Source organism: Quercus lobata, chromosome 7 (assembly GCF_001633185.2).
Source record: "Quercus lobata isolate SW786 chromosome 7, ValleyOak3.0 Primary Assembly, whole genome shotgun sequence".
NCBI lineage: Eukaryota > Viridiplantae > Streptophyta > Magnoliopsida > Fagales > Fagaceae > Quercus > Quercus lobata.
The window spans coordinates 11,394,457-11,420,174 of record NC_044910.1 but is presented as its reverse complement, the minus strand read 5'-3'; the positions used below and the strand labels follow the sequence as shown (position 1 = coordinate 11,420,174).

Genomic DNA, 25,718 nt, shown 5'->3' with positions numbered 1-25,718 from the left:
TATTTTTTGGTCTTTCAGAAGTTTTAATATCTGAATTTTTGAATTTTTTTTTTTTTTTTTGCAGTATTTAAAATTGTCTAACAAATTTTTTGTAAACCATTGCTTGTTTAAACAATGGTTTCTTCATCAAATTGTAACACAAATTGAAATCATACAAAAGCAAATCAAACAATGATGTAATTTCTTAAATTTTTTATAAAATTATTTTAGTTTACCTTAAGTTCTCGTACATAGCACAAAGTAGCTACTAGTTTTTTAAAATTTTTTATTAAAAACGGAAAAAATTATCTAAAAGAAGTTATCGGCTGTCCCCGAAGGGACTATCTAAAAGAAGTTAATTACTTTTTCACTGTCTTATAAAAAAATTTCCTAAAATATATTCCTAAACATGATTAAAACCCACTTCCGCAAAAAACACAAAACACTGTTGTGCTTTTGAGTGTTCTATTCATCCATCTTCGTCTTCTCTCTTTCTCTGCAAATCCAATGCCAATGGCATTTCACAGACCCATAAATCCCAAACCAAAACCCAGATCCCAAATCCTCTTTTTCACCCTCGCCATAGCCGCCATTGCCCTTTTGTACCTCTTCTCTACTCTGATGTCCACAAGTGGTTTCTCATTTTCCTCCTCCTCAAAAACTTTGAATATGGTTTTCAATCCCAATAACCGTAACGGCCACGAAAGAATTCACAAAGGACACGAGAAGTACTTGTACTGGGGTGACAGAATCGACTGCCCAGGGAAGCACTGTGACTCCTGCGAAGGTCTGGGTCACCAGGAGTCCAGCCTCAGATGTGCCCTTGAGGAAGCCATGTTTCTTAAAAGGTGTGTGCTTTTGAGTGTTTTGGTTCTTGGGTTTGTCTTTGTTTTGTGTTTTATTGCTGGGTTTGGGGTTCTATGACCTGTTTGATTCCTGAGAAAATGTGGCGAAAGAGACTGTTATGATGTGGGAAAACACACTTTTATGCTAAAATTTTCTTTTAGTATGTAAGTATGTTAGCTTTGCCGTGGTAAATTGTTCATCTTTAGGTAAATTAACAGTAAAAAGTGTATGAGCCTTTGTAATTTGGATGAGTTCAATGTGTTTAGAATATAATTTGAACAGAGTCAATTTTGGTTAGGATAATTCTTAGTTACAGTTGCATAGGTTCTCCAATTTAATTCAACCATGTAGTTGCATTGGCAAAGATAATATTGATTTTTTTCTTTTCTTTGTATTGTTCTATACAACCATGTGATTGAATTCAATTGGGGAACCTAAGGGCTAAGGTACTGCAACTAAAAAACTGTGCCTATACTTATAAAAAAAAAAAAAAACTGTACCTAGATTTTGCCTGGTTGGTTAGTTGTATCATGTAAATGAATCTACTTTACCCATCCAAATTGAGTTTTGTATAGTTGCAGACTTTGTCCTAGCTGGTTTTACAAGATATGCTGTCATTATGGTTAATTAGGACAGTTTTTCTGGGAATTTCATTCTTGGAATTCGGTAGTGTTGAGTGTCCTGCAAATGGCAGCATATATTATCATAGTTGTTATTCTGATTTTAATAGTTTGCTGCAATTTTGTACATTCCTATGCTATGTAGTTCTCGATGTACTGAGTCGTTTATCATGGAATTCTTCACTAACTTGATATTTATGATGTGGGAATATAGTAATTTTATGTAATGTTGCCGAATTGTTCACCTCTGTTTCTTGTTGCAGAACTTTTGTCATGCCTTCTAGGATGTGCATCAATCCTATACATAACAAGAAAGGAATCCTTCATCATTCCGATAACAGAAGTTCAGAGGAAAGGTGAGTTCAATGAGACTTCTTTTTGTCTTTTGGTTTCAGAAGAAAATGCTTTGCTGTTATCAATATGTTATCTTCCCTGCTGCCAAGAGCCTTGTAGCTTAGAGGCATTGTCTGGTCTTCTTTATGAGGAGGATCCTCCTGCCCCCACTTTTTGTAACAAATGAATTATAAAAAGAATGTTATTGTCCCTTTTATTTTCTATCTGCTTTGAATTTGGAAGGTTCTGGAAAAGATGCCTTCTAGGTTTGGTTTTGTACATGCAGTTTGCCTTTAATTTCTATTAATGTATACAGTAATTATCAATCAGAAAAGTAAATTGATCTACAATCTGAACCGGCTTCCTTTAATTTGGTAGGTGGGCAGCAAGCTCTTGTGCCATGGACTCTTTGTATGATATGGACCTCATATCTGATACTGTACCTGTAATTTTAGACAATTCAAAACTATGGTATCAAGTACTATCTACGAGTATGAAGCTAGGACCTAGGGGAGTTGCCCATGTGGAAGGAATTAATCGTGTTGATCTTAAAGATGACAGTCATTACTCAAATCTCTTGCTCATAAACCGAACTGCAAGCCGTCTTTCATGGTGAGTTGACTTTTTTCCCCCTTGATGGAAATTTTTTTCCTTTTCTTCTCAAACATTGTCTGGGTATTAAATATCAAACTTGATTGGGTCTTCCTTGAACTCCATACCTATGATTTAGTTCAGTCGATTTTGATCGAAAGAAACATTGAATCATCAAGGATAGGGTTTCATGTCTTTCATGCAATCAAATTTCAGTAATCAGTGAGGTTTTTGAAAATTTCTGTCATGCTTAGTTGGATTTCATATGTTATAATTATTATTATTTGTTAGAAAAGAATCCGGGATATGTTTCTGCTAAGTCTACCTGTTGTACATCATGTAGTCCTTGCAAATCCCTGCAAATCAGTCATGATTTTAAATCTCTGTTGTTTTTGTCAAGGACTCGGCGTTCTGATAATGATAGCTCTTCAGGTTTATGGAGTGCAAGGATCGAAACAACCGTAGTGCTATAATGTTGCCATATTCTTTTCTCCCTTCAATGGCATCAAAGGAATTAAGAGATGCAGCTGATAAGGTATGTATTATTTGAAATCCTGTTGAAAATTTCACTCTGCATTCTTTTTCAAGGCTTGATTGGTGTGATTTCAAGATGTCAATTTCCTTTCTTGCTGTGGGGACCAAACAACATGAATTTCTATACTCCCTATGTTTTATTGATCATATATTGAATAAGACTCGGAATTAATTTCACAGTTTATAACTTAATGATATTTAAGCCAATTTGAGCCATCTGTCACTTAATTAGCACTCAAACTTTCAATGTTTATTTTATTTTATTTTTAATTTTGATTGGTTCAACCTTTCAGTTTTACAAGCCTTAATGCAGTTTTATGCTGATTGTATAATGTATATACATCTGAGCAATTTGATGTCACTGCTAACTGCTTTTTGAAATGTGCAGTATTTTGTTCAGTACATTCACCTGAGATTAATTCAGGCTATTTGATTTGGCCATTCCCTGTCTTCCATATGAAGTGTTGAATTGAAAAGTACATGTCTTAAAATGTGCCATGCATGCATTTATACTGCACATGCACTAATTATTAAATTTTTTGCCAAGAGCCTTGTAGCTAAACTGGTTGGCATCTAGTGTGTCCATGACATCTAGGGCTCAAATCCTCCTCTCCCATTGAAACTATTGAATTATAAAAAAAAATATGTAAATATATAGGATGTTCTTTTAGGTATTATTTAATCATCAAACATGTCATTATTCAAGATAACCCTTGAGTAAAAAATATGCCATAAGCTCCTGTAAATGTTGTAACTAGAAAATAATGCAATGAAAAGTGTAAAGAACCTCTTGGGGCCAATCAATAGTTATTATATTATGAATGACTTCTACTTTTAGGAGAAGATTGATGCATTACGTGTTTGGGGAAAGCAAGAAAATAAGAAACAAAAGGAAAAACCCTAGGCTTCACCGCCTAAGGGTGCTAGGAATCACCGCCAAGTAAGAAACAATTCTAATTAGATTTTTTTTTTTTTTTCCAATTCAAAATGCAATGCCATCCAAGTTTAATTGATGGGTAAATTAAGGCCGAAAATGGGCGGGAAAGGCTTCATTATACCTGGTTACTCAGAATTAAGATCAATAATGAATGGAAAGGCTTTATTCTGGACCACAAAGTATCACTTCCCAAACCAAAAACACCTTTTCCACATCTATGAAAAGTGAAACATTAAGGTCCACAACAAATAAATAATTGAAGTTCATTTTGTAACCAAGCTGTTGAGGATTGGAGGTCGTATTATCTCAAGGGCTTTGTAAAATCTTTTGAAGTTTTTGTTCTCTGAGCATGCAATCTGAATTGTACTAGTGAGCCCCAGCTCAATGGCACCTCCTCCATTGTTGTAAGGTGGAGGTTGAGGTCATGGGCTCAAAACCCCGGGTGTGAAACTTACCAATAAAAATATAAATTGTGTCAAAATTTCTAGTGCCTTGAAAAATGATATTCAACCCTACATGACATAAAATCTTTTGCAGCATTTGAGTTATATGCTTATATTATTATCTAATCTAGTCAATGAAGAAGAAATGGTGGGTAAATTTTGCCTATCTCAAATATCTTGAGGACTAAATGTCCTTCAAGTTTAATTGAACTGTCAATTTGGTCTGTGACTTTTTTATTTGGTCAGTTTGGCCCATAAATTTTCAGATGGGTCAATATGATCCTTCCATTAGGGAGCAAATTGATAGCTTTCACAAACCATATATATAAAAAATACAATTTCATTGAAACAAAAAGGCATATACAATACATGGGATGCATACAAGAATAAAGCCCATCTTGTGCAAACTTTAAGGGACCAATTAGTACTTAAAGGACTCGTTGTAAGGCTACTGTAACTCAATGAAATTGTAATTTGAGAATTTCTGGTTGATTTAATTGAATCAAATTTTAATTTTAGATTAAAGCAGAAGGTTGGTAATTAAGAGTTTGTTTTCCTGAAGAGAAAGATATCAATGAAATGAAGACTATGTAACTAAAGTGGATATGTGATTCCAAATTGTTAAATATTATGTGTACCCTGTTTTGGTAGTGGCGGTATCAATACCTTGCTCAAATCTCCTAAAGAACTAGAATAAGAATACTTCTTCAGAGTAGGGGAAGGGATGGATAGGTCAAGGGTGAGTTGTAGCAGGAATGTACATTGAAATCTGTGTCAAGATATGAAATGTTCGTCAGAAAGTAAACATCAATTTGAACATGTGCATCTTGCGAAAATTGGTGGTCTCAATAGATTTATGAAATATGGAACAGCTAATTGAGTCATTTTAGTGATCTCCTTCGAAGATTGATGGCTGTGTTCGGTATGTATATTTACGATATTGAAGGATCTCTTTTTCTAGATTGTCTATCCGACTTTAAATAGTTAAAAAACCAACAATTATTCATTGTCTATCCAATTATAAAATGCAGTATAAGTTTGAAAGCATGTTCAGCGTGTTCAATCTGTGTCAATATTCTGGTGCTTATTTCTTCCTACATTCCTGAAGTCATAAAATTAATTGAAGATGTTTACATATAGCATGCGAAATGGGTCTCAGGCTGCAAAGCACAAGTGGATTTAGCTCACAAAAATCACCACTTCATGTCAAGGTGCCAAACATTAAGACATCCAGGTCATCTTTCATAAAACCTCAATTGTACAGGATGAGCACTGGGTAGTGGCCTATATTATAGCTATATGCAAACAATGCAGTGGAAACTTTGTTGAAAGACCTTGGTATGAATTGCAGTCACCCTGAAAAAAGGCTCTTATGGTGATGAACCTCCTATCTTAGATATAGCTAGGACAAGGTAGTGTAGGTATCTAGATTATAATTCAGAATTGTTGTTGATTCTATTTTGTTAAGTTTGTATTATATAGCAGCATTAATACTACTACTATGAGATTTATTTTTTATTTTTATAAAAAAATAATAATATAAATTAAGAGAGGTTTAGGACAGGAGTTTTGTTGTTAAATAATTAATTTTCAAACTAATTTAGGCTAATCAGTTTCTCCTTGCTCCAGTTGCTGCATTAGTGCTTTTCCTAAAATACATTTATTTGCATACTTGAATCAAGCTCTGACCAAATTCATGTCCACAGATTAAGGCACTCCTTGGTGATTATGATGCCATCCATGTTCGTCGTGGTGATAAAATAAAAAACAGGAAGGACAGATTTGGAGTTGAAAGAAGCCTGCATCCCCATCTGGATAGGGATACACGTCCTGAGTTTATCTTACGTAGAATTAAAAAGTGGATCCCACCTGGACGAACTATTTTTATTGCTTCCAATGAGAGGACTCCTGGATTTTTTTCCCCTCTCTGTGTCAGGTAAACAGTGTGCCCCCCACTCTGTCTCTCAAGCACATTAAGGTCTTGAAGAGTTTTCACTGCAGAGAATATGTTCTGTCCTAAATATAAATCCAATCATTGCTGTTATGTGATATCTTGATGGCAGTTCATCTTGGAGGATCTGGCAGAGTTGTGGCAGTAGAAATAAATCACAATATATTGCCTTCGTAGGTGGATAAGATTGACTAGGCTTTCGTTACACAAATGTGATAAGTCTTTCCTTTTTAAAGATGAACACCTTTAAGCCTGCCCTGGTGTTCTAGAAACCATGTATGATGCACCTTTCATCATAATTTTTTCTTATGCATTAACATCACATATATTTTCTCCCTGTGAATTCGTGGTCCAACCTTAACTATATATCTGAGATTGGCCATGTAAAATCATGCTCAGTAATTCTACTATTGACAGCATATATTCATAAGGTGCCACATAATCCAGTTTGGAGGTATTCCTCCAAACTGGTTTGAATATAAACATTGTCCTATATATATATATATATATATATATATATTAAAAACCTATCAATATATATAGAAGGAAAAAGCATGTTCTATTTTTATTTTTAACTGAATTCTGGGGTTTTAGATTCTTTTTTCTTTATTGTCATGGGGGAAATGGTGAAATTTGGGGGGGGGGGGGTGTTGTAAATTTTACTTTTTGTTATCCTGTACTGTTAGTCTTTGTCTGAAGTTATTTGGCGGTACTTCTGGCTCAAAATCAGATGTCTTGAGGCTTCAAATTGTCATGTCAAGACCTGCTGACCTTGATTCCTGTTGATCCGTGTTTGCAGGTACAAATTGGCATATTCATCAAACTATAGCCGGATTCTGGATCCTTTGATTAAGAACAACTACCAGTTGTTCATTGTTGAGAGGGTTATCATAATGGGAGCCAAAACATCCATTAAAACATTCAAGGAGGATGAAACTGTACTCAGCCTCACTGATGACCCAAAGAAGAACACCAAATCGTGGCAAATACCTGTTTATACCATGGATGAAGAGGGAAGGTGACAAGGCTTGCATAAGGAGTTTTCTGATTTATCTACCACCAAGCTCATTATTTCCACTCATTCCCATACAACTCAAGCACACTAGTTGCATATCAGAAAGCTAACAGAGAAAAATCTACATTGGGAGGAAATGAGAGGCTGACCACTTAAAATCGATGTTGTAAATTGTGGTACAAGTTAAAGATAGGCTTGTATGTGTTCACGATAAATATGTATATCTTTACAGAACATGCTCATTTTTGCCACTTTTTACATATTTCTGCACTTTCAAGTGTTCACTAGCAATATGTTAATTCATGCATTCTTTTCTCTCATTGTATGAGACCTCCGGCTCAGAATCAACACTCCTGCATTTAGCTGTCTCTCTGTAGGCCGTCTTTAGAAGCTTGGTTCTTGCCATATAAATCATTGCAGTCCTCAAACTTTTCTTCGTATTTTCTGAGATACTGAAGTGGATAGATGGTGAACATTACCATGTTCAAATGGTAGATTGACATTTGTATGTAGTCCTGGTAATGTTCAAATGGTAGATTGACATTTGTATGTAGTCTTGGCCACCCTGATGCAATAAAGAAACCCACTGAGCAAGACCAAAAATGTTGGGGGCAGACCTCCTCAAAATGCTGGAGTAGGAGGCTGCAATATTTATACACAATTGCTTTGACGTGAGATAAACCCTAATAACTTCTGACAAAAGCCAATTTTGGTTCAAATGTTGTCTATAACTTTCCTTATATTATTATTTATAATTTTGTTTTATTCTTTTTTTGCTGAATTTTATAATTTTGTTTGTTGATCCACCTGACTATTGGCTTAAGAATACATAATATGGAATAGAAATAATTGTTGTAATCTCACGTTCTTGGGTAAACGTTGGTACTCTCGTCCAATTGAAAGTCAAGCCATTATCATCATTTCTTCTTAGGAACTAAATCACATCTTCATTAAGGGTCTGTTTGGATTGAACTTATTTTGCTGAAACTGAAAATTGAAAACTGAAAACACTGTAGCAAAATAATTTTTAAATGTGTGAATAGTATTGTGAGACCCATTTTTAATGAAAAAGTTGATAAAAAGTGGAGTTTGTGGGACCCGTGAACAGTGCACAAGAGCACTGTTCACAGAAGACCGGTCAACCATTGTAGGCTGAACCAAAAAAAAAAAAACAAAAAAAGAGAAAACGCAACATTAGAAACGCAACTTGAAATAATCCGAATCCAAACTCTCTCTAAGAGCTATGTAGTTTAAGTTTTTAACTAAAAAAAAAAAAAATCACATCTTCATTTATATCATGATGATGATATGCTTTTGCCTCTAGTCACTTAGTGATATAGTTTATTGCTGCTATAACAAAGCTATTTCTTTTCCTTGAAGTAGCCCTTACTTTTCCTATTAAACTGATTGCCAATCCTCTGAATGGCCAAGATTTAATTATGGAACTTAGTTCTGCTTCTACTACTGGAGTTATTGGAATTGGCCTGTGCCTTTAACAAGTCTCACATCCTTGTGCTTAATTAATGCAATATTTCGAGACATTTTGCCAATTATAACTATATCGATTGATCAACCATCTCATTTTAATTCCATATTGATGTACCTTGCATATTTGTTCTTGAATCTTAGTCATCACTTGCATCGATTCCTCGAGGCTTATAGAAGAACATTTTGTACAATTATTTTTATTGTTCTGCTAGTAATACATAATTTCGAGCCTTTAATTCTAAGGCAATATATATATATATATATATATATATATATATATATAAGTGCATCCCCTAGGATTTTCCAATTATGAAATAATTGGCTTTCTCCAATCGCATTGTTTGGAAGTTGAGAAATATTTGGGAAGGAAAATATTCTTTTTGCATGTTATTTAATTAGCGTGACATAGATAAATTAACGTGACATGATTAGAGTGGTTGTAGTAATCCATCTAACAAACATGGATGGCACTTAATGATTGCATCAACGTTGAAGAATAATGGAACCTTGTTTCCAAATGCTAGGTTTAAGGGTCAAAATATATCCCAAATAAAAAAAAAATAAAAAAGTAAAAAGTGATCCCGAACTTTTAAAATGGTGTAAATTGTAGTTTAGTTTTTATTGAAAGTTTGGTTAAAATATAATTATACTTGAGAGGGGGAAAAAGAAGAAGAAAAAGAGGTTTTAATAAGCTACACGTGCAAATTAGACAAAAAGAAGAGACAGACAAAGAGACAGTGAATTTATGTTTCAAGACGGAGAATTTACAGACCTTCCTTTTCATATTAAACTACTTCTTGATAATTTACAGGCAGCCTTTACCCTCAGACAGAAACCCTTATTCCAAATGACCCTTCAGGCTTTGGAATTACATCTTGTTAACACTGGTGCAATTATTGAAGCACTTAGTTGTCAACTCCCTGGCAAGGAGGATGGAGATTCAAGCTCCATAATGACAGAATCACAGTCTCTAAAAAGCTATCTTATGGGAACAAGCTTTTCAAAGCTCCACCCTAAGATTCAGCAAAATACGAGACTTGCCATCACAGCTTTACTTCCTGAAATTCAACAGAAAATATTGACTCATAAAGCCCTAACAAGTTCTTATGACAGATGGATTCATCTTTTCACAGTATTAGTTTCTACAGCAATTATCAGGACAGAAGATATGACAGACGATACATGGCTATCTCATAAAGCTACATGGTATGAAAGTTTTGGAAATGCAGACAGAGTTTATGAAGGACTAGGAGACAGATACAATCCTTACCCGGGATTACTTATCAATACAGAGACAGAAGATCCAGTAATTTGTGATCCTTTTTGGCTATCTGAAATGCTAGAAGCTGGGTTTATCAGCAAATTAACCATAACTTCTGCAGATCAGATCAGTTTATTTCCTAATGTCATCCGAAAAGCAGCCATGCAGATTGGAGGACTTAATTATATGAAATTACTAATCTGGAGTACTCTTCCAGCCTGGAATAATAGCTATTATATGGAAGTTCAACCAACCCACATTTTAGTTCTTATCCATGATTAGGGTTGTATCCCTGAACATAATTGGTATACAGGAGATACTTATTTATCACTTGATGATCCAGGTACTCTGGCTCAAGAATGGTCCAATTTCATGAGTAACAAGATTAATGATGTACAGAAAGAATTAGACAGAGAAGGCTTCCACTTATATGGCTATACCAACAGGATAGCTGTATATGGTCCAAGACCTTCAGCAAGAAAGCTTATTGGGCAAAGAAAGATTGTTAAAGATCCCAGATTGATGACAGCAAAGGATCGTGGTCCTATTTACCGTCTTATTTCATATTGTGCCCTATGTAATAGTTATGGAGTGTACCACGAGCATGATGAGGACAACTCTGATCTGCTAGATTATGATAACTACGCAGATACAGATTGATAGACAGAAGGCACAGACAGACAGAATACTCTTCCGATAGACAACGGCGACAGATTACTATTCACCGGCGACAGATCACTATTCACCAACGACAGATCACTATTCACCGACATGCATGAATAGCTTCCAGGAAGATCCATTACAGTCTAGACAGATACAGAAAGATCCAGAAAGATATTTTGAAAGATATTTTGACAGAATATTATTCACATGCAGACAGACTATTACTATTCAAGATAGACTTTTGACTTTTACTGTTCAAGATTCTACCGACAGATTAACTTGAGTTCACTTCACTTAACTCAGGTTACTTTTGAAGACTTACCATGGTTCACTTCATCTATAAATAGACAGACTTCGAAGACAGAAGGGAGGTCCAAGTTTAAGGTTCAAATTTCAGGTTTCCTTTTCAATTCCAAGGTCCAATCCTCAGAAAGACTTTAGTTTTCCTTTCCCTTTCCCCGAAAGACTTTTGTACTCTCCCTTTAGAAAGACTTTTGTACTTTACTTTCTTTTTGTAATCTTGTAACCTTCCTCCAGACAGACAACCTTGTAACCTTTTACAGATTTTACTTTGTAATCTTGTAACTCTTCAGACAGCTCTTATTTTCAAAGCTTGTAAGAAAGACAGTTTGTTTTCAAGTATAATCAAAGATAGAAGTATTTTCAAGTAAGATTTTATTTGTTTCAGTTTTCATATTCCATACTCTGTTTTAATCTATTTTTGACTATATCTATTTTGCTATTATCTTCTTTATCAACTATTTTATCATTGTTTATGCTTCTATATTACTGCTGTGCTCACTCCTGGGTAGTCAATGGTATCATATAGAAGCATAAACAATGATAAAATAGTTGATAAAGAAGAAGATAGCAAAATAGATATAGTCAAAATAGATTAAAACAGAGTATGGAATATGAAAACTGAAACAAATAAAATCTTACTTGAAAATACTTCTGTCTTTGATTAAAACTGAAAACTTCTGTCTTTCTTACAAGCTTTGAAAATAAACACTGTCTGAAGTTGATACCATTGACTACCCAGGAGTGAGCACAGCAGTAATATAGAAGCATAAACAATGATAAAATAGTTGATAAAGAAGATAATAGCAAAATAGATATAGTCAAAAATAGATTAAAACAGAGTATGGAATATGAAAACTGAAACAAATAAAATCTTACTTGAAAATACTTCTGTCTTTGATTAAAACTGAAAACTTCTGTCTTTCTTACAAGCTTTGAAAATAAACACTGTCTGAAGAGTTACAAGATTACAAAGTAAAATCTGTAAAGGGTTACAAGATTGTCTGTCTGGAAAGGTAAGGTTACAAGATTACAAAAGAAAGTAAAGTACAAAAGTCTTTCTAAAGGGAGAGTACAAAAGTCTTTCGGGGAAAGGGAAAGGAAAGCTAAAGCCTTTCTGAGTTGAAATTTGAACCTTGGAATTGGACCTGAAATTTGAACCCTAAACTTGGACCTCCCTTCTGTCTTCGAAGTCTGTCTATTTATAGATGAAGTGAACCATGGTAAGTCTTCAAAAGTAACCTGAGTTAAGTGAAGTGAACTCAAGTTAATCTGTCGGTAGAATCTTGAACAGTAAAAGTCAAAAGTCTATCTTGAATAGTAATAGTTTGTCTGCATGTGAATAATATTCTGTCAAAATATCTTTCAAAATATCTTTCTGGATCTTTCTGTATCTGTCTAGACTGTAATGGATCTTCCTGGAAGCTATTCATGCATGTCGGTGAATAGTGATCTGTCGTTGGTGAATAGTGATCTGTCGCCGGTGAATAGTAATCTGTCGCCGTTGTCTATCGGAAGAGTATTCTGTCTGTCTGTGCCTTCTGTCTATCAATCTATATCTGCGTAGTTATCATAATCTAGCAGATCAGAGTTGTCCTCATCATGCTCGTGGTACACTCCATAACTATTACATAGGGCACAATATGAAATAAGACGGTAAATAGGACCACGATCCTTTGCTGTCATCAATCTGGGATCTTTAACAATCTTTCTTTGCCCAATAAGCTTTCTTGCTGAAGGTCTTGGACCATATACAGCTATCCTGTTGGTGTAGCCATATAAGTGGAAGCCTTCTCTGTCTAATTCTTTCTGTACATCATTAATCTTGTTACTCATGAAATTGGACCATTCTTGAGCCAGAGTACCTGGATCATCAAGTGATAAATAAGTATCTCCTGTATACCAATTATGTTCAGGGATACAACCCCAATCATGGATAAGAACTAAAATGTGGACTGGTTGAACTTCCATATAATAGCTATTATTCCAGGTTGGAAGAGTACTCCAGATTAGTAATTTCATATAATTAAGTCCTCCAATCTGCATGGCTGCTTCTCGGATGACATTAGGAAATAAACTGATCTGATCTGCAGAAGTTATGGTTAATTTGCTGATAAACCCAGCTTCTAGCATTTCAGATAGCCAAAAAGGATCACAAATTACTGGATCTTCTGTCTCTGTATTGATAAGTAATCCTGGGTAAGGATTGTATCTGTCTCCTAGTCCTTCATAAACTCTGTCTGCATTTCCAAAACTTTCATACCATGTAGCTTTATGAGATAGCCATGTATCGTCTGTCATATCTTCTGTCCTGATAATTGCTGTAGAAACTAATACTGTGAAAAGATGAATCCATCTGTCATAAGAACTTGTTAGGGCTTTATGAGTCAATATTTTCTGTTGAATTTCAGGAAGTAAAGCTGTGATGGCAAGTCTCGTATTTTGCTGAATCTTAGGGTGGAGCCTTGAAAAGCTTGTTCCCATAAGATAGCTTTTTAGAGACTGTGATTCTGTCATTGTGGAGCTTGAATCTCCATCCTCCTTGCCAGGGAGTTGACAACTAAGTGCTTCAATAACTGCACCAGTGTTAACAAGATGTAATTCCAAAGCCTGAAGGGTCATTTGGAATAAGGGTTTCTGTCTGAGGGTAAAGGCTGCCTGTAAATTATCAAGAAGTAGTTTAATATGAAAATGAAGGTCTGTAAATTCTCCGTCTTGAAACATAAATTCACTGTCGGGCACTTTTTGCAAAATTACACTTTTATCACCACATGAATACATTGCCTTTGTTAGCAGTGTATCCTGAAGGGATATTGTCTCTTTCGAGACGCCTTCATGCATTTCCGAAATTTTTACTGAAGGTTTTCGGGTACCTTTGGGTTGCACCGCTGGTGCTTTGCCCTTGTCTTTCTGAGAGAATCTTTTACTCATGGTAGTCTGCAATTGGGTTTTTGGAAAAGGATTATATTTGGAACAAATAAAAACTTCTTTCGAAATTCTTCTGTCAATGTCTTTCTGTGAAATTCTTTTGAAATATTCTATAAGGAAAACAATAAAAACATTTATAAAACAAATAAAATTTATAAAACAAACTTTTCGTTGTTCACTTTTGTGCTCTTTCTGAGTAGCAATAATATTAGAGTAGTCATGATGGGATCTGTCAAGGTAAATGGGATTTAGAATATTCCTTAAATCTAGTATGATTCTGTCCATGCATGTACTACTATATATTTCTTCGTAATGTCTTTCATTAATAGGACAATCTATCAGGGGATTAATTCTGTCTGTTAGGAAATTGAATCTGTCATTATTCAAGAAATTATCACAAATAATATTTTCTTTAATGATTAATAAAGAAGAGTCTGTCAAAGATTCTTTTATTAAAATATCTGTTATATGAATATTTAAAAATGCTATAAAGGGTGTACATTTGTCATTTAGTACTTCTATCAATCTATCAGTATGTCTGTCATTATTATTAAAAGAAATAATAATTTTACCATCTATATTCTGTGTGGGGGCAATAGTCTCAAATTGCCATCTGTCAGTCCATATACTATTAGTCCATGCATATTGATTACAAAAGACTATATTCATATCTTCGTCTTTTATGCATTCGTCTGTAGATTGGACTTTTTGTAAGAAAGGAGAATGAAAACATATCTCTGTCTCTTTGTCTTTCTTTTTGTCATTTTCTGTCAATTGATTAACAAGTAGCATTTCTGTCTGTAAAGATGACAAACTTCTTTCAATTCTATAGATTCCTCTATCGTTGATATCTGTTAAAATAGTAACCTTTTTGGAAAAGTGCATTTCTTTCAATACGTTAGTTTTAATTCCTTTATCTGTCACTAAAAAGGGATAAATTAAATTCATAAAAGAAGTTCCTAGAATAATTTTAGAAGGAAAGTCTTTAATTAAAACAAAGGTTGTCTCAAAATATACTCTGTCATGGCATATATGATCATTAGTTATTTTATAATTAATTGTCAGTTTTTCTCTATTGGCCTGAATTAATCTTTCAGATGATTTATCATAATACTTTAAGGGTATTAATCTTTCTTGTATATAATTTATATCAACACCTGAATCTGTCAAAGCAATTTCTGTCAAAGAAGACTGTTTAATAATTTCTGTATACCCTATTTGGAGAATTACTCTGTCAATTAAACTCTGTAAATTCTGTCTATCAAATTTATTACTATTGTTTGAAACATTAATATCTGTAACTTCTTTATCTGTAGGAGGATCAAAGGGGTCTATCATGGAATTGTAAAATTCTTTTACAATATTATGTTCATTTATGTCCGTCAGATTTTCTTCTTTAATTTCTTTAATTTCCTTTTTTACTATTTCTTCTTCTGTCAGTAGAGCTATTGGTTTTATCTCTACACCATCTTGTATTAATTTTATTTTTACCTTTTCTTTCTTGTCTTTTTCTTTCTTTCTACAATCCGTAACATGGTGACCATATTTCCTGCACCTAATGCAAGCAATAGGTATTTCTATAGTGTCTTTCAATTTTAATAAATATTCTTTCTTGTCTTTATAGTGATTGGGTAGATTTTCTATCAGTTTCATTATTATGTCTTTTTGTTTTCTTTTTCTTTTATTAATTTTAAGTGGGTTGGTTGATTTTAATTCTTTCTTTACTTGATCTATTTCTTTTTGATTAACATTAAATATTTTCATTAATCCAATTGTTATGTCTTTCTTAAATTCTAATTTACTAATTTGTTTGATAATTCTATTATGTCTGTCACATTGTTTTTTAGTATGTCCATATCTTTTACATTTATGACAAACATGTCTGTCAGTTTTCTCATTATCTGATAGTTCTGTAGTATTTAAAACTGTTATGTCTCTTAATCTGTCTATTTCTAAAGGTAAACTTAAAAGTTCTATCTTTTTAGCCAATTCTATTAAACTGTTATTTTCAGTTCTATCAATTGTTTTAAGTCTCTCACCAATTTCTTCTTTAAAACTATTACTCTTTTTGTCTTTTACTTCCATCTTTACTTTTACTACACTATCACTATTACCATAATTATTTTGCCTACTATTGTGGACTTTGACTTTTTCTCTTTCATGTCTTATCTTTTCTTCTATTTCTATCTTCCTACGTAGGGATTCTTCACTACTATTTGGTTTTGGTTTTTGCATGTCCTTTACTTTCCCTACATCTTTCCTATTTTGTTTTTCATGCAATTCTTTCAAGCTATCATCATGATTTCTAAAACTATCATCTATCACTATTTCTTTTTCTAGCTTTCTACATATAACACCTTCATCTGTATGTCTTTCAATTCTTCTTCTATCATTTGTCTTTATTACTTTCTCATTATCTATCAACTTCTCATATAGAGATTCTTTCTTGTCTGTCTCTATTAGGCTTCTTTGTCTATCTGTGTCTAGTACTGAACTAGAAATTTCTTTTAGTCTGTCATTTTCTTTGTCTTTGTAAGTTATAGATATAGCTCTGTCAGTTACTTTTGAATTTGTTAAAGTATTATTATCATTATCTATTAAGCTATCTTTTCCACTGTCTGTCTATCTGATACTTTCTATAGTACTTGTATCTTTTATACGTGTTACTCTTTCCTTAATAGGGTCAACTTTTTTATCAGTTGTTTTTAACATCTGTAAATTCTTATCTATAACTTCTTTTGAATTACTATTATTAAACCAATTATCTGTCATAGTTTCTGTAAAAGATGATCTATGATGGGGTCCAAATTCTATTTCTTTTTTATAATGTGAATTTAAAGCTTTCATTCTTTCATAGAGGTCCAAAAAGCTATCATTTTTCTTTTCAACTTTAGTATATATAGCAAATCTGTCAATATTTTCCAAGGACTCCAATTTTCTATTAATTCTGTCTAAAAAACTATTATTGTGGTTATTAGTCTGTCGGTTGATTTTATCTCCTGTTAAATTACTCCAATTATTTGTGTTACCATTATAATAATTATCCATTTCACTGTCAGAATCAGTTTCATAATCCATATCACTATTTGACCAATTATCATCTATATCTGTCATGCTATAGCCTTCATCATAAACTATATCATCATAGTCCATGTTTCAAATTAGTGTGTGCCTAGCCTAAGTGTGAACAAGCAAACAGATGATGAACTGATAAATGTATTTATTCTCTTTCTAAGCAATTAATAATTACTGGCGGAACTATTACTAACCACTGGTATCCTTGCTATCGGGACCACCTCCTCGGGAAACTCCATTGCGGGACCACCCAAACAACGCCTGTCCGTCGGCTACAACAAAGGGGCTGACCAACGCGAAACTATGGTTTGCCAACGAGTCTCTAGGCTGACCAACGCTAACAAGGAGCAAGTAGTGGCTATGTAGTAATATAAGTTCCTAGTAACTGCTTAATTGCAAAGAAATAAAACTCATACACCTACCATCCATGGCTCTGATACCACTGATACCATTGACTACCCAGGAGTGAGCACAGCAGTAATATAGAAGCATAAACAATGATAAAATAGTTGATAAAGAAGAAGATAGCAAAATAGATATAGTCAAAATAGATTAAAACAGAGTATGGAATATGAAAACTGAAACAAATAAAATCTTACTTGAAAATACTTCTGTCTTTGATTAAAACTGAAAACTTCTGTCTTTCTTACAAGCTTTGAAAATAAACACTGTCTGAAGTTGATACCATTGACTACCCAGAAGTGAGCACAGCAGTAAATGGTGTAAATTGTAGTTTAGTTTTTATTGAAAGTTTGGTTAAAATATAATTATACTTGAGAGGGGGAAAAAGAAGAAGAAAAAGAGGTTTTAATAAGCTACACGTGCAAATTAGACAAAAAGATAAAAGAAAAACCTTTGGTAAACGTACACAAGCAAATCAATGTATACCATAAGTATTTTCTCTAGAAACCAAAAAAAGAGAAAGAAAATTATTTGTCACTGTACTAGAATGAGATATATGACATTTTTTTTTTTTTTTTTAAAGAAAGAAGATATATCATATTTGTGGAATAATATGAAGAATAGTGTACACTGGCCCTTAGTAGTTGATCAATCATATGAAGAACAATTAAATGACACCATGGCATTCCATTTCATTAAATATGTACAAACTTTGTAAAGAATAGTGTTCTCCCTTAACAAAAGAATCGAAATCCGTTACCAAATTCAGAAAGGTCAACTAATCCATGCAGCCATATCATGCATTGCAGATTTTTCGAGAATTCGTTCTCAGTTAAAAAAAAAAAAAAAAAAAAAAAAAAAAAAAAAAAAAATTTAAGTACTTGAATACGAATCTTTTGTATTATTTTTATAAAAAAAAATCTATTTGTTTGACTTTCTTTATAAAATAATGAAAATTAAAAATGAAAAAAATAAATAAATAAAAACAAATTCAACATAAGTTATGATTGTGAAAATATAATGTGGAACACAAAAAATGGAACAGAAGATATGTATTAAAAAAACTCAACCATGTCGTCTTTATAGTAGCAATATTTGGGACATCATATCTAGTACATCTTTATGAATTACCACCAATCAGTACTGCTGAATATATTCAAGATGTGCCAAGGTGGTGTTGGTGGAGGTGCCATAGGAGGAGGAAGTGATGGTGCCGGAGTAACTGGCGGTGGTAGCAACTCTTTAAACGGCAGTGGCAGTGGCAGTGGTACTAGCATGATGGTTACTCCAAGGATTGTAGAAGCATTAAGGGACTATTTTGAAAGTAAGTGAAATATATATATATATATATATATATGTATGTATGTATATTGGATTCTTTTAGTTTTATGTTTTAATATATGTCTCTCATGGTATTGAACCTTTTTTGTGATAAGAAGAGATGGTGAAAGAACTGTACCAACTCGAAGTATTCAAGGATCTCTAGAGACTGCATGCTAGATAATTATTACGGAAACCATTTGAGGTTATCATTAAGAGCTACATTCAGAAGGTCTCATAATGCAAGGACTAATTTTTTTCTTCATGGATTATAATGTTGATGCAAATAATTAATTACTTAATTGCTTTTTTTGTGATACAAAAAAGTTTTTTGAATCATAAAAAAAAAATGTCGTTTGAGCTACAAACTAGCCATTATTGGTCGATACAATAAATTGAGGTTATGATTCAGACATGCTTTTGTTTCAATTTTTACATTTTTTTTTTTTTCCATTCTTGAAAGTTACTTTACTTCTTTTGTTTCAGTTAAAAATTATATTTTATCTAGGGGTAATTACACTCCTCTCTTTTGATGTTTGGAGAAATAACACTCCACCCCAAATTTGAAAGAAAAAAAAAAGAAAAAAAAAAAGCTTTTCCCTCTTGACATTTGATTGACTAAATTAAAAATGTTGTGTATTAATCTATCCTTTTGCTTAAAGGAAGGTTTCAAAAATTATTCTCTATTTCAAAATTAAAATTCATTATTTTAAAATTTTAATTAAAGTGTATTTTAAAATATTAAGTAAGGTTTTTTTTTTTTTTTTTTTTTTTTTTTTTTTTTTTTTTTTTTTAGTTATGTAGAGATTTGATGTTGCAAATGTTTTGGTGTTTGATAAATTTTGCATTTTCACTCTAAATTTATCAGTTTTTTTTTTTATTAACCATAGTTAAATTTTTGTAAAGAAATTCATATAGAAATTTAGAATATTTCATTGCTAATATAAACAGAAGATGAGGAATGTTAATTTCTTTAAATTTCAAGGGATAATTCCCATATATATATATATATATATATTAGTTAAAGGCTGATGTCTTTCCTATAAAATATTAAATCTTAAATACTATATATTCTGATGGTGTCATAAATAAATCCCCAAGTCCATAACTCGTCCATATGTCTCGTCCAACAAAAGAAGCTACAATAGGCGATGAAAATTACAAGCGTACTGGCGAACCTCGTCCATACATGGACGAGCAATACCTCGTGAGATCTATTTATCAGTTATGAACGTCAAGCCTTCCAAGATGATCTCGTTATCTTCCACTGAAGATGGACGAGATCATCCTTGAGGTGTCGTCCATCCTGACTATGGATGGACGAGTTCATCAGCGTCCGACCTAGGTAACTTCCACAGCGGTTATGGAAGTTACTCCTAATTCGCCGGACTCCTCGACATTGGGAACGGTTCCTAAACAGATAAACCGTTCCACACACACACTATATAAGGCTTCTTCGATGAAAGGTAAGGGGGGTCAGACACTTTTACTTTTGAGAGAACATTTCTTCGTTACAGAGAGTTCAAAGTAACTAACTTGATCATCGGAGGATTTTTGGCCGGTCCCCCACCGGTCCCCTCTGATTCTGTGTCCTTTGTATTACAGGAAATAGCCTAAAGATCAACGTTCGAGTCCTATCAACCCACTGATAAAGGGAGAATCATCAGTTGGCGCCGTCTGTGGGAAGAAATTGTTTCACAGTTTACTTCTCCGTGACAAAGGGTCGATGGTTCGGACTAGATCAAGGGCTACTAGCCCAGGCCATCAGGGAAGCAGCAACCCGCATCGTGATCGCCAGTCTGCCCCGGTCATGCAGTCATCTGCCCAACATGCACAATCTATGGCAGACGCTATGGCGGAGTTGACTCGCCAAAACCAAGAATTACGAATGGAGATCAATATGAGGAGGCAAACGCATGAAGAGCGTGAAGGTGGACAAACACAAAGTCATGGCGGAAGAGAGAATACCGAAGTTGGAAGTCAGTTTAGAGGCACCACTTCGCGAACGGTACCACACCTGAAGGAAGAAATGGATCAAATGAAGAGAGTTATGGAGGAAATGAAGGAAAATATGAAAAGGGCGAATCCGATAGAAGATTTGGTTCACAGGACTGACTCTCCCTTCACGGCTTCCATCAACGGTCACCCCCTCCCATCAAAGTTCAAGTTGCCTTCTCTGGATTCATATGATGGAACACGTGACCCGTTTGATCACATAGCCACTTTCAAGACCACCATGCATCTTCAAGGGGTGCCTGATGAGATAATGTGTAGAGCCTTCCCTACCACCCTTAAGGGTTCAGCACGAGTTTGGTTTAGCAAAATACCTCCAAATTCGGTGAGTTCTTTTGAAGAGTTGAGTAAGTTATTTGTTAACAATTTCATTGGAGGACAAAGGCACAAGCGTTCCTCGTCCAGTTTGTTGACGATAGAGCAGGGAGAGAACGAGAGCCTTCGGTCGTTTATCACCCGTTTTAACAGAGAAGCTCTCAGTGTGGACGAAGCAGATGATAAGCTTCTACTGGCAGCCTTCCACAACGGGGTGAATTCGGATCTGTTTATACACAAGCTCTATGAAAAAGAGCCCCAGTCCATGGCCGAACTCGTCCATTCGGCTCAGAATTTTATGAATGCAGAAGATGCAATCATCGCTAAGAAGAGGAAGAGGTCCGAGAGAATGGATGCAAATCCCAGTCGTCATCACGAGCAAGGAACTCGTCCAAAGAAGGGACGGACGGAGGAAAGGAGAGATCGAGAAAGTAAGAAGCCAGGCCCTCCAGTACGGAACCAGCAGTATACCCCTTTAAACGCCCCACTTGAGCAAGTCCTTATGCAAATCAAGGATGATCCCTCACTGAAGTGGCCGGAGAAATTGAAGGGTGATCCCAACAAGCGCAACAGGAACAAGTACTGTCGCTTTCATAGGGATCATGGTCATAACACGGACGAGTGTTTTGACTTGAAGCAACAAATTGAAAATCTCATAAGGCAAGGGAAGTTGAGGGGTTTCCTTGGACGAGACCAGATGGACGAGAAACAGAAGGGAAAGATGGAAGATTCATCGCGACCACCACTCGGGGAGATAAGAGTCATCATTGGGGGAAGTTCAACTGGCCGGTCGTCCAAGTCCAAGAAAGCATACTTGAAGGTAGTACAGAACGTCCAGCTTACCGGACGATCACCGAGAGCAATGTCTATGGACGAGCAGGCAATCACTTTCACGGACGAGGATGCTGACAGAATTCATCACCCTCATGATGATGCCCTCGTCATCTCCCTACTAATTGCAAACTACACAACCAGAAGAGTGCTTGTGGACAATGGAAGCTCAGCAGACATTTTATACTATCCAGCTTTTCAGCAAATGAGATTAGGACGAGACCAGCTCCGTCCAGTGAACTCCCCCCTAGTAGGTTTTGGTGGGATGAAGGTGCAACCAGTGGGTACCATTTCCTTATCCGTGGTAGTGGGGGCATATCCACAACAACTTACCAAGGACGTCAACTTCCTTGTGGTAGATTGTCCATCCTCCTACAATGCCATCATTGGAAGACCAACTTTGAATAGCTGGAAAGCTGTTACCTCCACTTACCATTTATCAGTCAAGTTTCCAACGGAATATGGGGTAGGACAGGTACAAGGTGACCAACTGGCAGCAAGAGAATGTTACTTGGCCATGCTGGCCATGGATGAACAAGTTCAAGCAATGAATATTGAAGAAAAGAAGGTTGTAGCAGAGCCTACTGAAGCATTGGAAGATATTTCCTTGGATGAAGTTAACCCTGAGAGGTGTACCAGGGTTGGAGCAGATTTAGAAGAGAAGATTAAAAAGGACCTCGTCCAATTTTTGAAGAAAAACATCGATGTGTTCGCGTGGAGTCACGAGGATATGCCGGGTATAGACCCTAGTGTCATTACCCACCGTTTGAATGTATGTCCTTCCTCTAAGCCTGTGCGGCAAAAGAAGAGGGTGTTTGCCCCTGAGAGAGATAGTGCAATCAAGGACGAGGTCCAGAAGCTGATGGTAGCAAAGTTCATTCGGGAAGTGTATTACCCGGATTGGTTGGCCAATGTAGTAATGGTCAAAAAAGCGAATGGAAAGTGGAGAATGTGCGTGGACTTCACTGATCTGAACAAGGCTTGCCCCAAGGATAGCTACCCGCTACCGCGCATTGACCAGTTAGTAGACTCAACTGCAGGACACAAATTGCTTAGCTTCATGGATGCCTTTTCAGGATACAATCAGATAAGAATGGATGAGGCTGACCAAGAGAAGACATCTTTTGTAACCAGTCAAGGCTTATTCTGCTATAAGGTGATGCCGTTTGGCTTGAAGAATGCAGGGGCAACATATCAGAGGTTGGTCAACCACATGTTTCGTCCACAGATTGGGCGGAATGTAGAAGTCTACGTAGATGACATGCTGGTGAAAAGTCAAGACGAAGGAAGACATCTAGACGACCTGCAGGAGACATTCGAGACATTAAGGCAGTATCACATGAAGCTAAATCCTAGCAAATGTGCCTTTGGAGTATCATCAGGGAAATTCCTTGGCTTTATGGTATCCCACAGGGGAATTGAAGCGAATCCAGATAAAATTCAAGCAATATTGGACATGAAGCCACCGCAAAATACCAAGGAAATCCAATCCCTCACTGGACGAGTCGCTGCGCTTAACAGGTTTGTCTCTAAAGCTACTGATAAATGTTTGCCATTTTTTAAGGTTCTCAAAAAAGCATTCGAATGGACCGACGAGTGTCAGAGAGCTTTTGAAGATTTGAAAGTATACCTTACCATGGCACCGCTGCTGAGTCCATCAGTGGAAGGAGAGGAACTATATTTGTACCTAGCAGTAACCCCGCACGCCGTGAGCTCGGCATTGATAAGAGAGGAGGATAAAGTGCAAAGACCTGTGTACTATACAAGCAAGGCATTGAAAGGAGCGGAAGGACGGTATCCGCAAATGGAGAAGTTGGCCTTCGCACTAATCACAGCATCACGGAAGCTGAGGCATTATTTCCAAGCACATGTCATTAATGTTATGACAGATCATCCTCTTAAAAAGGCAATGAATAGGCCGGAAGCTGCAGGACGATTAATCCAGTGGGCTGTGGAGCTAAGTGAGTTCGATATCAGGTATCTACCAAGGCATGCCATTAAAGCTCAAGCCCTAGCAGATTTTATTGCGGAGTTTACCCCAAGTCATAACGAAACAGAGGACAGTAAGAGATGGATCGTTCATGTGGATGGTTCGTCCACACGGCATGCAGGAGGAATTGGTGTGGTCCTGCAGTCCCCAGAGGGAGATAAACTGAAACATAAAGTCCGTCTACAGTACCAAGCGACAAACAATGAAGTCGAATATGAAGCCCTCCTCAAAGGGCTAGAATTGGCAAAGTCCGTGGAAGCAAAGTCCATATGTGTCATGGGGGATTCCCAACTGATCATGGGGCAAGTGAATGGGACGTATGAGGCGAAGGAAGAACGAATGAAGAAGTATCTTGGTAGGGTGATGCGCCTTGTGAAAAGGTTTGAAAAAGCTGACTTCGTTCAAATCCCAAGGGAGGAGAACGTGGAAGCTGATACTATAGCTAAGGAGGCCTCAGCAGACGAATCATTAGAGAAGTCAGACGAAGTTCAATATGTGCCAAGTATAGATGCCCAGGAAGTACAGCAGGTTGATAACAAAGAAAATTGGATGACTCCCATTATATCCTATTTGAAAGACGGACAACTACCAGAAGAAAAGGACGAGGCCAGAAAGGTGAGGGTGAGGTCAGCTAGATACGTCCTTATGAATGGAGTTCTATACAAGAGAGGTTTCTCTCAACCTTACCTTAGATGTTTAGCTCCGGACGAAGCAAACTACGTGCTGAGAGAAGTTCATGAAGGGGCATGTGGCAATCATTCGGGAGCAAGATCACTTGTCCACAAGGTCGTCCGTGCAGGGTACTACTGGCCGAACATGCAAGCTGATGCTAAAGCATACGTTAAGGTCTGCGACCAGTGCCAGCGATTCAGCAACGTCCCCAGGCAACCATCGGAATACCTCACCCCAATGGTGGCACCGTGGCCCTTCGCACAATGGGGACTGGACATTTTGGGTCCCTTCCCTTTGGGAGTAAGGCAGATGAAGTTTCTAGTGGTGGGCATCGATTACTTCACCAAATGGGTGGAGGCAGAACCGTTGGCAAATATCACGCAACAGAATGTGAAAAACTTCGTGTGGAAGAACATCGTATGCAGATTTGGAGTACCGAAGGTATTGGTGTCTGATAACGGACGACAATTCGACAATGCACTCTTCAAGGACTTCTGCTCACATTTTGGAATTCAGAACCATTACTCCTCGCCTGCACACCCCCAAGCCAACGGCCAGGCTGAAGTTGCAAACCGATCCTTGTTGAAAATCATCAAGACTCGGCTTGAGGGGGCAAAGGGAGTGTGGCCAGATGAATTACCAGGAGTTTTATGGGCGTATAGGACCACAGTGAGGACACCTACAGGAGAGACTCCTTTCAAACTAGCCATATGTACTTCTGCAGTATCAAGACAAGGATAATGAAGATCAGCTTCGTCTGAACCTCGATTTAATAGACGAGGTAAGGACAAATGCAGAACATCGGGCAGCAAAGTATAAGAATCTCATGGCTATGCAGTACGACGCGGTGGTGAAGCCTAGGCGTTTCAACATTGGAGATCTCGTCCTGAGAAAGGTCTCTTTGTCGACCAAGAACCCGGCACATGGGAAATTGGGCCCAAACTGGGAAGGACCCTATAAAGTTATCAACTGTAAAAGGCAAGGATCCTACTACCTGGAGGCCCTGGACGGGAGAAAGCTGGAACATCTTTGGAATGTGGAGCACCTGAGGAGGTACTACCAGTAAGAGTGAACCTATGGACGAGACTGGGTCTTATAAGTCTAATTACCCTACTACTACGTATGATGCTGTTTGTGTTTGATACTATTATATTTGGTGTTGCTTATGTGTGGAGTTTGAAACTATGATCTTATTACTTATTATAGTTGTG

General features: G+C 36.1%; 2 protein-coding genes across 3 annotated transcripts; both read left to right on the top strand.

Moving 5' to 3' along the window:
- Positions 1-399: 399 nt before the first annotated feature.
- Positions 400-7,613, top strand: LOC115954149. 2 transcript variants are annotated; one of them, XM_031072052.1, is made up of 6 exons: positions 400-827; positions 1,709-1,801; positions 2,160-2,390; positions 2,802-2,904; positions 5,990-6,219; positions 7,034-7,613. In XM_031072052.1, the coding sequence occupies exons 1-6, from the start codon at positions 487-489 to the stop codon at positions 7,254-7,256; spliced, it is 1,221 nt and encodes a 406-aa protein (XP_030927912.1). In that variant the 5' UTR covers positions 400-486; the 3' UTR covers positions 7,257-7,613. The 2 variants fall into 2 exon arrangements, with proteins under 2 accessions (XP_030927912.1, XP_030927911.1); XM_031072051.1 differs by having other exon boundaries at positions 2,157-2,390.
- Positions 7,614-23,481: 15,868 nt separating this feature from the next.
- Positions 23,482-24,962, top strand: LOC115951577. Its single transcript, XM_031068754.1, has 2 exons — positions 23,482-24,586; positions 24,694-24,962. The coding sequence occupies exons 1-2, from the start codon at positions 23,482-23,484 to the stop codon at positions 24,960-24,962; spliced, it is 1,374 nt and encodes a 457-aa protein (XP_030924614.1).
- The last annotated feature ends 756 nt before the right edge of the window (positions 24,963-25,718 follow it).

Bases quoted from the DNA above. Each gene is read 5' to 3' on its own strand.
- LOC115954149 (XM_031072051.1), top strand. From the start codon at position 487: ATGCCAATGGCATTTCACAGACCCATAAATCCCAAACCAAAACCCAGA. The intron at 1,802-2,156 runs GTGAGTTCAATG...TTAATTTGGTAG, and splicing joins AACAGAAGTTCAGAGGAAAG to GTGGGCAGCAAGCTCTTGTG. The intron at 6,220-7,033 runs GTAAACAGTGTG...CCGTGTTTGCAG, and splicing joins TTTTCCCCTCTCTGTGTCAG to GTACAAATTGGCATATTCAT.
- LOC115951577 (XM_031068754.1), top strand. From the start codon at position 23,482: ATGGCACCGCTGCTGAGTCCATCAGTGGAAGGAGAGGAACTATATTTG. The intron at 24,587-24,693 runs GCAATCATTCGG...GTCTGCGACCAG, and splicing joins AGTTCATGAAGGGGCATGTG to TGCCAGCGATTCAGCAACGT.